A 14,581-nucleotide genomic window follows, 5' to 3' on the forward strand; every position below is an offset into this window, starting at 1 on the left:
TAAAAAAGTATCCAAAAGCAGTATCTGCAAAATGATGCAGTAGAGAAAAAGTACTATAAAAATGAAAGATGCTTACATAAAGCAGTAGAAAATTTAATGCAGAGTGGTAATCTTTTGAATTTGAGTCGAACTGGAAGAGAAAGAGGGGGGATTTCAAGGGAAGAAGGGAATTTGGGGGTGATGTATCATCACCTCTTGTATTCATCCTGTGATTAAGGCTTCAAAACCATATACAGTTATTTGATTAGTGATGTTGATACTATGAGAAATGATTATAAATTGTTTCCCTGTTCAGATAATACAGAGTATTTAGTTATACAAATGTAAGTGGTATAAGCTTCTGGACTAGACCTAGATCGTATGCTATATTCTCATGGTTTTCAATAGAGCTACAGATATTAAGAGTTTGAATATCACTACAGTACCCTGTTTGGACTGTTGTATATGCTGACTGAAACTTTTAAATGCTGCATTACTGCACATAATAATATCAGACTGCATACTTCATGTACTCCGCTTATTTTGTGTGAATTTTACCACAAAAGTCTGTCTAGAAAAGACTGTAGAGGAATTAAAGTAGAATAAAGTACTATTAACAGTTCAAGAATAATAAAACCAATTACTAGAAAGTAGCTTGATGTTCAAACACAAAGCTGTAAATATGTAGACTGGTTAAACAAAATCAGATGCAGTAACATACATTAGTCATATGAGCCATTGAACAGTTGGAATGTGAGTATTAATTGAGATGTATATCATATATAATTGAATTGGTAGAAAAATTATTTACACAATTGCTTTAGGTATAGGTAGTATTACTCAAGCTTCCTCTAGTTTTTACAGTTGAATTTCGTGAAGCTTCAAAGGAAACTCTAGCTATTTTCACTCTACATTTCTAAAAAATAGAAGGATTATTTTCTGATTTATTTTGTGAAGCTACTATAGCTCACCTACCAGGAAAATACAAGAAACAAGTATAACATACCACATTTCTTATACATACACATATACTTAAGTAAGACATTCAACAGTATGTAGAATATAGAATATAATTCATGATGACTTTATTAAAACTTAGCTTGAAATAGTCAGGCTTAGTATTTGAAAATAAATGTGATAATTTATTCCTCTAGGAAAAAAATAAGAAAAATACTTGACCAGGTGCTGGAAAAGAGATAGTACAGTAGGAAAGGCACTTACCTTGTACCTGATAAACTGTGATTCAATCCATGGTATTTCCATATTGTCTCCTAAATACTGCTGGGAGGGATCCCTGAGCACAGAGCTAGGAGTAAGCTCTGAGCAACGTCAAATAAGCCCCCAAAACAGGAAAAGAAAAAAAATTAATGAAGGTATAGCATACATTCATGATAAAAAGTTTTCATTACATTAGCAAGAGAAGGAAACTTCTACAAGGGGCATGGGGAGCATCTATCTACTAAGAGCAGGCAAGGACTACTTATAATAGAGTGGTGAATTACTGGATGTTTTCTCCTTAAAATATGCATGATGTTAGAATTTTTTATCGCCTTATTTATATTAATGCAGGTAAAATATTTTCAATATAAAAAGTAATGACTTGAAAGAAATGAAACTCCTTATATAAAGTTGACATGAGTTTTAGAATAGAGAAATCAAAGGAATTATTAAATGGTAGAAATGTTAAGTATATTTATTGCCTTAACCCTTGTGCTATCTCTAAGGTCTTACAGATCTTCTCTAAACTCTCATAAGGGACAGTCTGTTTATCTGATCCTTCTAAATTATCCTGAGTTAAGAGCACACAGTATCACTTCAACACACTTCTTCAGTTTCAGACATTTTTCTGCCAGGTACTCAGAGGTCATTTTGTTTGTTCAGGATGTTCAGTATTTTTATTGGGAAGGTAAGGCTGGAGTAGCTTTTATAATCGGGTGGCAGCTTTGGGGGTGTGGCTGCTATGACTGTTGAGACTTTCCGAAGTACAGGGAGGTTGAGGGAGGTATCCCATTCCGACCCTGAGAAAGCCTGGAGATTTCAGTCACAAAAACCACATACCTGAATTTTTAGCAGATTATATCTCAGTATGGTCCAACCTGAGATGATGGAATCTGGCTGGGGACATGGCGGTGCTATTGGATTGTGGAACAAGCAGGGCACAGGCTGGCCCGCCTCCAATTTACCCTGGTCTGTTCAGCCTGTGCAAGTCTGAGATCCACTGTGGCTTTTGATCCATATCAAGATCTATTTATGGGTCTCTGAGGTAAAGACAGTAAATGAGCTTGGATAGCTGAGCTGGAGTGGTTTGTGTGTGGGGCTCCCACAGACCTAACTTGTAGCAGTTTAATTTCTTGGGAAACTTGGTCCCAAGTTGTTGGGACAATTTTGGGGTATCAAGAAACGTGAAGGTACCATCAGGCTGCTGATGCACCCACCCTAGGTACAGGTTGACCTGTTGGCAGCATTGCACCCCTACGGATGTTTGTATGGGCTTAAAGATACAGTGGTACAGACAGATAATAAAGCACAAGATTTCATGAGAGAAAAATCAGAAAACTATAAGCAAAAATGTTAGAACTAAAGAATGTGGTAAGTGAAATGAGGAAACTCACTGGAAGGCTTTAGCCTCAGAGTAAGAGCATCTGAGAATAGAATCAAATGAACTCCAAGGTGAAATGAAGAATACCTTGAGACAACAGCATAAGATGGTGGGGAGGGGGCTCAAAATAAATGAAAAATTTGTAATTCTTAAAAATTAACATCTGCCTAATTTTAACTCTAGATTTTCTTTTTCATATTTTTATTTTTGGTAGTAGCATAATTGTAAGATAATTAATTTTTGCTGTTAGGCATTTTTAAAAGAAATTTGATGAGATTTTTGCTTGTTAAAGGTAACAAACTATTCAACATATTCACTGAAATTTCAAGTAACATTAAAATTTTTACTTTAATAACAAATGGTAACGTTTTCTCCATTTCCTTGAAAGCCCAGATACTGAATTTTGTCAACTACTTTCAGCAGTGTTTTAAATTTTTAAAAGATTGATATGTAGGTTTTATGCAAATAAAGAAAATTAATACTTTTAAAAATATCTTTCAGCCAATGGCAATGATAGTAAAAAATTTAAAGGTGAAGATAAAATGGATGGTGCTCCTTCTCGTGTACTTCATATTCGAAAATTACCTGGTGAAGTGACAGAAACAGAAGTTATTGCTTTAGGCTTGCCTTTTGGTAAGGTGACCAACATCCTTATGCTGAAAGGAAAAAATCAGGTATGCATCTTTCAGGATTTAAAAAAATGTCATCAGGATTGAATTAACTACTGTCTAATAAAAAGGTAGAATATAGTATGTTTACTAAAAGATTGTTACAGAAGACTTAAGCTGATTTTTAATTTCTTTCTCTCTTTCTTTCTTTCTTTCTTTCTTTCTTTCTTTCTTTCTTTCTTTCTTTCTCTCTCTCTCTCTTTCTTTAGTGAACCACCATGAGGTACAGTTACAGACTTAACAAACTTAGTTGCTTACGTTTCAGTCATATAATGATTGAGCACCAATCCCTCCACCAGTGCCCATTCTCCAATACCAGTGTTCCCTGTATGTCGCTCCCCTACTCCCTGCCAAGTGGCAGGCGCATTCCCTTTGAGTGTTGTGATTTGCAATACAGGTAATTAAGTGACCATCATTCTCAGTCTGTAGTCTACTTTCAGCACACATTTCCCATCCTGAGCGGGCCCTCCAAGCATTCTTTACTTAGTGGTCCCTTCTCTATCTGAGCTGCCTTTTCCCTCAGCATGTGAGGCCAGCTTCCAAGCTGTGGAGCAATCCTCCTGATTGTGAACGGGATTGCTCTTTTCATGTCACTTTCTTCTGTCTCATTATTTGCATATAGGAAAGCCTTGGACTTTTGGGTATTGATTTTATAGCCTGCGATTTTACTGCGCAAGTCTATTGTTTCTAGGAGTTTCTTGGCATCATATGATCTGCAAATAGTGAGAGCTTGATTTCTACCTTTCCTATCTTGATATCCCTAATATCTTTTTCTTGCCTATCTGCTATTGCAGGTACTTCCAGTACTATATTGAACAGAAGTGGTGAAAGTGGGCATCCTTGTCTTGTCCCTGATCTTAGAGGGAAGGCTCTTAGTTTTTCCCCATTGAGGATAATGCTTGCCATAGGCTTGTGGTAGATGGCTTTGACTATATTGAGGAAAGTTTCTTCAGTACCCATTTTGGTCAGAGTTTTCATCATAAACAGGTGCTGGATCTTGTCAAATGCTTCTGCATTTATTGATATCATATGGTTTTCATCATTTCTTTTGTTGATCTGATGGATTATGTTGATCGATACCCAAATGTTAAATCATCGTTGCATCCCCAGGATGAATCCCACTTTGTCGTGGTATATGATCTCTTTGATGAGTTTTTGGATTCTATTCGCTAATATTTTGTTGAGGACTCTCGCATCTGTGTTCATCAGGAATATAGGCCTGTAATTTTCTTTATTTGTGGTTTCTCTGTTTGCATTTGTTTATTAGGGAGATATATGCCTCATAGAAACTGGGAAAGTTTCTGTTTCTTCAGTTTCTTGGAAAAGCTTAAGCTGATTTTACTTGATATCTATGTGCAACAAATGGGTATTAGGAAGTGAATATATATCATAATTTTTTAATGCACTTCAGAATAATTTTGAAATCAAAGTTATAATGCATGTTATTGTAATATTAGAAATCAATTGGGATGCTAACTAGTAGTAGCATTTTATGTTTTAAGCATATCCCATGAAAATATTTATCTGATAGTACTATAAGGCATTGGTTATTAATCCTATTCATTGAATTATAGGTATTAATAGCATTAGAATCTGGGCATATAAAATGTAAAAATTTGTTTTTAAATTTCTATTGCTACTATTACTGTGCATTTCTTAGATGCCATCATTAACAAACTCTAACATTGGATTTTCCTTATTTGTCTGTACTGCTTTAAAAGTGATTTTAACATTTCTTTTTCTAGGTTGGCAGTGGTAAGGTTCTGATAATAGATTGTATTAAAATTTTGTTTTCTTTATCTTTTGTTGGGAGAAGTACTTTTGTGTAACATGGAAAATTGTAGTAGAGAGCATTATGTATTTATTCAAAGAGCTAATGAAAATGGTAGCTTTAATTATATACATTCGTTTTCTTTAATGCTTAGTTATGCTTAGATGTACTGGTAAATATAGCAATCCCCTAAAAGAATTTCTAATTCTACTTATTAGAGCACCTAAATATAACTTGAAAAATTATATTCTAGATATTGACTTTACAAATTAATTAAATGGATTATGCATATATTAAAGTCTAAAGTTAATTCATAGAACTGAAATTTTTGCAATTTAAATTTTAGGCATTTTTGGAACTTGCAACAGAGGAAGCAGCTATTACTATGGTTAATTACTATTCTGCTGTGACACCGCATCTTCGTAACCAACCGATATATATCCAGTACTCCAATCACAAAGAATTAAAAACAGATAACACATTAAACCAAGTGAGTACGTGTTGTTACATAAGTGGTTTAGATCATATTAAGAATCTGACAAACTAACAAAGATATTTTATTACTGAAGGTGTTTTGTTCTTACTTCACTTCCTGCAGTATACCCCCAAATACTAGCTGTAAATTTACAAAAAGTATTTATGGAAATAGTTCTATTGACGTTATTGAAGTTATTGAAAATTTAAGATGAGTTAGGTGAATATACTTACTTTTAAGATTTAGAATATAAAATACACTGATCATGATACTGTTGTGAATCATGATTTCACTATTAAAAAGTAATGATAGTCTTTAAATAGAATCATTATAGTTTGAGATCTAAAAATGATCTCAAAACTGGATTTTTAAATACATTTTAAGGCTATTTATATTTCGATAGCACAGCGGGTAGGGCGTTCGCCTTACGCGCGGCCAACATGGCCAACCCGAGTTTGATTCCTCCGCCCCTCTTGGAGAGCCCGGCAAGCTACCGAGAGTATTCGATATGCCAGACACAGTAACAACAAAGTCTCCAATGGAGATATTACTGGGCCCACTCGAGCAAATCGACGATCAACGGGAGGGCCTTTGCCTTTACCTTTACCTTTACCTTTATATTTTTAATAAAATCTAAGGTTTTCTCTTGACAATTGAATGGAAAAAAATTTATGTAGATTTTTTTCTTATAGTAAAATTATCAACTTAACTTTAATCAGGCCTACATTTACATGTTTTCATAGTTGATAATTTCATTCCTTTTTATCCATAAATTGTACTTCTAAGAATTTATGGGGGATTAAGGGAAAATAAATACTTACTGTCTCCTTTTAGAATTTAATGTCCAATTGTTTTTGTTGATTTTTTAATTGTTTTATATATAGGTACTTTTAGTAAATAATTCATCGTTTAAAAGATTCTAGTATAATAATCATGTTAAGAATTAGGAGTCTATAAGTAGATGTATTTAGGAAAAGATAGATTTGTAATTTTAAGTTGGTTTTATTTCTAAAACAATTGTAGTAACGTTGATTTAACTCTGTATTTTTTCTTAAGTGTAGGTTCACACCTTTTTTATGTATGTTTTCCTGCCACACTCACCACCAAAGTTCCAATAACTTCCCCTAAGTCCATTAGAAAAAGTCCTTTGTCAGACTGGTTGACTCTTTAGTCTTATGCCGTGGCCCACCTTTGTACAGTTTTCACTTGTGATCTCCTTGCAATCGGACTGCATCTTTCCTTGACTGATAAATGCTGCTTTAAATGATCTTGCTTTCTTCAATTAGTCATTATGTCTTGGTCTGACATCTATCTTTTTGTTGTCTGTTTATTTCTTAGAATGGTCAGTTTTGATTTTTCTGCATAGTGTTTTAGATCATATGGCTACAGTAGTGTTAACTATGATTTTGATGCTATACCTCATCACCAAAGTGCCTCAAAACCTTCCACCATTGGTCTTAGGCTCTTAGAGTCTATCTGTCCTTCTCTGCTCTCCTCCTCCTGCTTGTTAATATTTTTGCAATCAGGGACCAAGTGGACACTTCCAGATATATAGGCATATAAAATAGTTGAACAAATTAGAATATTTACTAATAATCATAAATTACATTAAAGCAAATTGTTAAAAATATTTTTTCATGATGGGCTGAAGAGATAATGTGTACATTATTTCAGTCATTCAGTTGCATGACTGACCCACATTTTAAGAAGCTGGACTCTAAATTAATAAGGAGTTGGATGCTAACCTAGAATTCTAACCAAATAATTGGTTAGAATTATCAGCTGTGCGAGAGAGTATATACTCTGCTTCAAGTTACATAGCAAAGTGAAAACGTGAGCCTGGCCTCTGAAGCATTGGCAGTGGTCCTTCTTAAAATCTGGGTGTTATACAATTCTGTCCGATTTTTAATACTTTAGTTATGTACATTTATTCAAAAGTCTCCGCATGTTTGTAATGTTTCAGTAAGATTAAAATCTAGTTTAACAAGCCAACTCTGCTTTGTAAAATTTTTAAAAAGGGTATGGAATATTTGCTAGTGTTAGTAAAGAAAATAATGGTTAGAGTAAAAAGGGGGGTTGGAAAACCGGAAAATAAATATGGAGTAGATACATATAATTACATGCTTGCTTATGTCCATGTATTTTTGGAAGATTATCAAAGATGTCCATATATTTCTGGAAGATTATCAAAGATAAGCATTGGTGAGGGATGGGAATGGGAAAGCAGACAGTGAAAGGGTTACATTTTTAAAAAGAAGGCTAGTGTTTTCCTAAGTTGTGATCTTCCTAGACTTGCTTTTTCAGATAAAATTTTCAGAAAGTTATGCTTGGTTTGATGATTCATTTTGACTCACATTTATAGGTACTGTTACAGTTTTAGTTTATAAGCAATGAAGTTATACTAGATAAGTAAATGATCTTTCTCATTCCTTATATGAAACCCTTGTATGAGTCAAAACTCAACAACCCCTGGCTATCTGATTTTTTTTTTCAGTAAAATTACTGTTTTTTCCATACCCCTAGCTTTATTGGTACTTATACTTGACTGTCACTGTCACTGTCCTCCCGTTCATCAATTTGTTCGAGCAGGCCCAATACCGTCTCCATTGGAGACTTTGTTGTTACTGTGTTTGGCATATCGAATACGTCACGGGGAGCTTGCCAGGCTCTGCCGTGTGGGCGAGATACTCTCGGTAGCTTGCCAGGCTCTCCGAGAGGGGCGGAGGAATCGAACTCGGGTTGGCCATGTTGGCTGCGTGCAAGGCAAACACCGTACCACTGTGCTATCGCTCCAGCTACTTGACATATGATATTTTATAAGCTTAAGGTTTGACATGTTGTTGTGACATACAGTGCAAATCTAAAATGCCATCATGTCATTAACTAAATCTTTCCAAAAATGTAACACTTCACAAATTGCATGTCCTCTTTGCCCAGTTTCATACCATCTTTTCCCAGAGAACATGCTAATATACTCTGTGTAATTCCAATTTTAGTGCATATTATGTTGATTACTTGATCACTTGACTTCCCGTTAATCGTCGATTTGCTCGAGCGGGCGCCAGTAATGTCTCCATTTGTCCCTGTCGCGTGCTAGTGTAGCCCAATGGCGTCTGTTCGCTCTAGGAACATGAAGAGCCTCAAACTGATCGTTCATGATCTTGATGAAGAAGTCTGACCATCTGGTAGGTGGGCGGCCACGCGGTCTCTTGACATCCTGTGGAATCCAGTCGGTAACAGCTCTAGTCCAGCGGTCATCTTTAAATCTCATTACGTGACCAGCCCATCTGATTTTTGACACCTTGGCAAACTAGACAGCGTCCCTGATTCTTGATCGTCGACGGATGTCGGAACTCTGGATTCTTTCTCTCATTTGAGTGAAACGTGATATTCCAAGCATAGCTCTTTCAATTCCTCTTTGGGAGACCCAAATAGTGTTCTCATCCTGTTTGCATAGGGCCCAGGTCTCTGAGGCGTATGTTAATGCAGGAAGAACAGTAGAATCAAAAAGATGTGCCCAGAGCCAGAGTTTCTTTGTCCTCTTAGCTATTTCTTCCACACTCTTGAAGGCGTTCCAAGCCGCCCTCTTCCTCCTCTGCAGCTCAGGTGCCAGGTCATTTGTCATGTTGACTTTTTGACCTAGGTACACAGAGCTGTTGCATTCAGAGATGGTCATTCCGTTGAGAGCAAATGGGGCATCAGCAACGAGGCTGTTTCTCATAAACATTGTCTTCGTAAGATTCAGCTGTAGTCCGACCTTTCCACACTCAAGGTCGAAGTCGGCCAGCATTTGTGCCACTTGGCTGATGTTTGGTGTTATTAAAACAATGTCATCAGCAAAGCGGAGGTGGTGTAGTCGCCGACCATCTATCTTCACTCCCATTCCTTCCCATTCCAGTCATAGCATGATGTTCTCGAGGGTGGCACTGAAGAGTGCCTACAAGGACCAGATAAATGTTATGTTGAATGATCCCTAATTTTTTTGTTGTTTATTTATGAATCCTAAGGTATTTCATGCTTTTCAATACTGTATCCTTATTTATAGTCCCATTCATCTCTGGGTTTTAAAAACTTAGTATTATAGTTTGTCACTAACAATTTAACAATTTTTGGGCTTTGTTTGATTTTCTGACCCTAGTTAAGGTTGAATAACATTCTTTCCTTATCATTTTATCTCTCACAGTAACATAGGAAATAAAGACATAATAAGGTAGTCTTTAGAGCACCTACGTGTGATTTAACTGACAGATAATGGATTCATTTTCATTTGTATTTTTTCATATTCTAGAATGTCAGATATCAGGATTGAATAAGTTCACCTGTCTTGGTTTAATTAGAAATACCTTAGTTGTATATAAAGTAGTTGTATATTTTGTTGTTGGTCTAGTATATATATTAATATGAATGTAAAATATGTTTCATTTTTTTAAATTCTGAAGCTTCTGTGCTTTTTGTAAGATTTCTATAACAAACTACAGTGTTAGAAGTTATATCTGTGAAGAATGAGATTTGTGTATTGAATATTCTTTAATAATGTTTTTTAGAAATAAAAGACTCACTGTTAGAATATATGCCATATACAAGGCTCTGGATTTGATCTCTGGTAACCCTCCTACCCCAAAAATACTTTATGGAAGTTGTTTTTTTTAACCTAGTAGTTACCTTGTTACCAAGGTTTATAATGTGCCTATTAAGTGGAATGAATAATGTTAGATTTAAGTTTTGTTCTGTAAAAATTACTTTTCGTGACATATTCTGATTACATCTGCCAGACTACATCTCACTCTTTTGGGAATCATATTGTCTTTTAACATTAGGCCCAAATCCTTTGAAATTGATTTGAAGTAAATAGTCATAGAATGCCTGAATTATTAATATTCGATTCCTTCAGTCATAGGAAGTGCTTAGAAATATTTGGATGCTACATTTTGTTTAATCTTTGAGTTCTATAAAGTTATGCCATAATGTGTAGCAATATCTAAGTGAAAATCCTTGTTGTATTACTAAAATAATTTACCACTCAATTTTCAGCGTGCTCAAGCAGTTCTTCAAGCTGTGACAGCTGTCCAGACAGCAAATACTCCTCTCAGTGGCACCACAGTTAGTGAGAGTGCAGTGACCCCAGCCCAGAGTCCAGTACTTAGAATAATAATTGACAACATGTACTACCCTGTGACACTTGATGTTCTTCACCAAGTAAGTTTAGTTTGCATATTTACTTATAAATTGGTAGGATACTGATGCAGTAAAAACTAACGTTCTCTTAATTTTTCAACAGATATTTTCTAAGTTTGGTGCTGTATTGAAGATAATCACATTTACAAAGAATAATCAATTTCAAGCTCTCCTTCAGTATGGAGATCCAGTAAATGCTCAACAAGCAAAGCTAGTAAGTTTAGAGCTTTCTTTTGATAATGGTATTTGCTCACAGCTGATGCACACATATTGAGAGAGAACACACACTGTAATTATAAACTGATAAAACTTTGCACTGCCTTAGAGCATTTTAGATGGCAAAAATAAATGTCATTAAGATATTAGAAAAGCTTCAAATTTGTCTTCCTTTTGCGTATCTAATTTAAATATATCTTGATTCTTTTTGTTATATTATCTGTTAATATTCCTTTATTAAATCATTAGATTACAGGTGACTAAGAAGAGAGACTATAATATAGGCCTAGATGATTTTTTTAATTTTTTTGCTTTTTGGGTCTCACCTGGTGATGCACGGGGGTTACTCCTAGCTCTGACTCAGGAATCACCCGTGGCAGTGCTCAGGGGACCATATTGGATGCTGGGAATTGAACCCGGGTCGGCTGTATACAAGTCAAACGCCCTACCCTCTGTGCTGTTGCTCCAACCCCTATAGGCCTAAATTTTTTTGTTTTGTTTTAGTTGGGCAAAGATTATGTGCTCTTGTGGATATAGCAGGATTGTATTTTACATGTACACCTAAGATTTTATTTTTTTATGGAATCATCGTGAGATACAGTTACAAAGCTTTCATGATTGGGTTTCAGTTATACAATGTTCCAAACCCATCACTCCACCAGTGCACAATTCCCACCACCAATATCTCCCATATCCCTCCTGCCACCCGTCCCCCCCCCCCCCCCACCGCCCTTTCCCCCCTGTCTGCCTCCATTGCATATCGCAAGCACTTTTATTTTCTTCTTTGTTTCTCCCGCCTCTTTTTGGTAATTATGGTTTGCAATATAGTTACTGAGAGGCCATCATGTTTTATCACTTACCCACTTTCAGCATACATCCAGAGCTATTCTTTACAACCATCATTGTCCTAATACTCTCTCCTCTATTCCAGCTGCCCTCTACCCCAGCCCTTGAGGCAGACTTCCAACCTTGGAACAGTCCTCCTGACCCTTGTTTCTGCTGTCCTTGGGTGTTAGTCTCATGCTATTGGTTTTTTTTTTTTATATCCCACAAATGATACACCTATTAGTTTTAAGTGTTTCTTAACAGTGGGAATTAGTTTTAAATCATTTTCATATTCTTAATAATAGTTTGAAATTTCTCAACTCATTTGGTTCAAATGCTCTGATAGGATCTTAGTTTGGTACTATATCCAATATTCTTTAAAACAGGTTTACTTGATAGATTTCCAGTCTTTTTTATTCACATCCTTTTTTCTTGTTACATGTGGAAGACAAGTATTTTTAAAAAGTAATAATCTTTATTATACTACTGTTGAGAAGGACATGCTTTTACTTGTAAATGCCTTAGTCTTGTTTGCATATCTAATTTAAATCCAGTTTAGTTTTCTTTACTTCCCCATGTTAACAGCACTATTGTTATTCCATTATTAAACCATTAGACATACATTATTAAACCATTGCTATCAGACCATTGAATCAGCTCTCTTTGTATTTTGTAAAAGATCGCCTTTTTTTTTTTTCCCCACTCTTTCACTTTCAGATCAAGAAGGCCTCTGGAACCCAGATGATTTTTACGTTTCATTGCATTATTATCTTCAGAATTTTATTTGGGGAACAAAAGTAGCCTTAGGTGGCAAAATAGTAATAAGAGCATAATCGGAATAGTTTACAAAGTGCTATAATTTAATTTTTATCGACTGATCTGTGTTGTAAACAGTGATATTTTTTTTCTTATTTTATAAAGGGAAATACTAAGATTTATTAAGTGATAAGTTACTTATAATGCACACTAAATTCTTTCTGTCAGCTTTTATCCATTAGGTTGCTCACTAGTTTTCCAAGGTACATGGTCTGATACTCATTTATATATATTTTCAGCCATAAGCTAAAAATTTCCTCCATCACTCACCCTCCTACCCCTGGAAAAAAACTATTATTGACATGGCCTAGTCTTTCAACTTTGGAACTATTTTATATTTTAAATAGTTATTAAAAATCAGTGTGGTACTAGGTTTGTTCAATAAAAGATAGTTAAGAAAAGCTATGATTTCTATGTCTCTTGTCTGAGGTAATTTATAGTACATTTGAACTCATAATAAGCGAATATGCCTCGATTATATTTGAGCTTTTCAATAAACCAATCTTATCTGTACTCATAATAAACAAACCTAAGTGTTAGATATTTTATTTATATATTTTATATAAATATAAATGATATATTTGTATATTTTAAATTATAAATATATATTTATAAGGCCCTCCCGTTGATCGTCGATTTGCTTGAGCGGGCCCAGTAACTTCTCCATTGGAGACTTTGTTGTTACTGTGTCTGGCATATCAAATACGTCACGGGGAGCTTGCCAGGCTCTGCCGTGCGGGCGAGATACTCTCGGTAGCTTGCCGGGCTCTCCGAGAGGGGCGGAGGAATCGAACTCGGGTCGGCCATGTTGGCCGCTTGTAAGGCAAACGCCCTACCACTGTGCTATATTTATAAACATATAAATATAAGCAAAGCGGTAGGGTGTTCGCCTTACAAGCGGCCAACATGGCCGACCCGAGTTCGATTCCTCCGCCCCTCTCGGAGAGCCCGGCAAGCTACCGAGAGTATTCGATATGCCAGACACAGTAACAACAAAGTCTCCAATGGAGACGTTACTGGGCCCGCTCGAGCAAATCGACGATCAACGGGAGGGCCTTTACCTTTTACCTTTATATAGCTATGTTTATATAGCCAGTTTTGCTTTATGAAAGATCTAAGACTGTAATTTTAAGAGTGCCCATAGTTGTTTTATTAAGTATGTATTTGGGTACCTCAACTTTATTTTAACTTGTTAGGGAAGGAAAAAGAAATTTGCAAACTTCTTGTAGTATGATTTTGTACCCCAAGCTTCTCGTTAAAATGTACATGCACATTGATTGATAATCTTCCCACTTAGTTCCAGACTGTTGAGTAAACCTGGAGTATGGTCACATAATCTTAACAATTGATACCAGTTTAAATTCATCCCCCATCAACTACAAATAGACCCTCTACCCAGCTACAAATATACCCTACAATCGAGAAAAATCTAGTATTTCTTTGTTTATCATGTTTTCTCATTTTTCACAGTGAGAAAACATCAGAATTTTCTATCATCAAATCTGTTCTGTCTTCCTTTATAAAATGACCTTTATTACCATTTTTCAGGAGGTGAGGGTGAATAGAAAACATCAGGTGGTAACTTAGGCAAATTTTTTACAAAATCTAATTATATATATATATATATCCACACTTCTCTTCTATGAACAGTAAATACCACATCATATTTGTTTCCTGCCTCTTGTGAGGCAGAAGTATTTTCTGTTAGCTGTGTCTCATCAGTATTTCAAAGCTTTAAACTTCTCTCCTCGTGGCATATTCAATATGCCAAAAACCAGTAACAATGATGGGTCTTATTCTCCTGACTCTGAAAGAACCTCGAATGTGGCACTTTTAAACCTCATGGCTAGGACGAAGGAGACGTTACTGGGGCCTGCTAGAAGTAATCTATGAACAACAGAATGACAGTGAAACTTCTCTCACTTTACTATTAGGTTTTCATCTCTAATTCAGTCTTGCTATTTATACTTTCTGTCTACTGTATTTTTATTTCTATTTCCCTTTTACTCCTTTTGCACTTAAAGTGTGTCAGCTGATCACTAGAGTAGGTAAATCTC

General features: G+C 35.5%; 1 protein-coding gene across 5 annotated transcripts in view; it reads left to right on the forward strand.

Moving 5' to 3' along the window:
- PTBP2 (polypyrimidine tract binding protein 2) overlaps window positions 1-14,581 on the forward strand; it is an 80,683-nt gene that overhangs the window by 40,587 nt on the left and 25,515 nt on the right. For all 5 annotated transcript variants that reach the window (XM_056139037.1, XM_056139038.1, XM_056139040.1 and 2 more), the window contains 4 exons: window positions 3,080-3,252; window positions 5,364-5,507; window positions 10,524-10,688; window positions 10,771-10,881. In XM_056139037.1, the coding sequence (XP_055995012.1) occupies window positions 3,080-3,252; window positions 5,364-5,507; window positions 10,524-10,688; window positions 10,771-10,881 (593 nt within the window). The remainder of the gene's footprint in view (window positions 1-3,079; window positions 3,253-5,363; window positions 5,508-10,523; window positions 10,689-10,770; window positions 10,882-14,581) is intronic.

The sequence above is a fragment of the Sorex fumeus genome, unplaced genomic scaffold (genome assembly GCF_029834395.1).
Source record: "Sorex fumeus unplaced genomic scaffold, SorFum_2.1 ptg000131l, whole genome shotgun sequence".
NCBI classification, from domain to species: Eukaryota; Metazoa; Chordata; class Mammalia; order Eulipotyphla; family Soricidae; genus Sorex; species Sorex fumeus.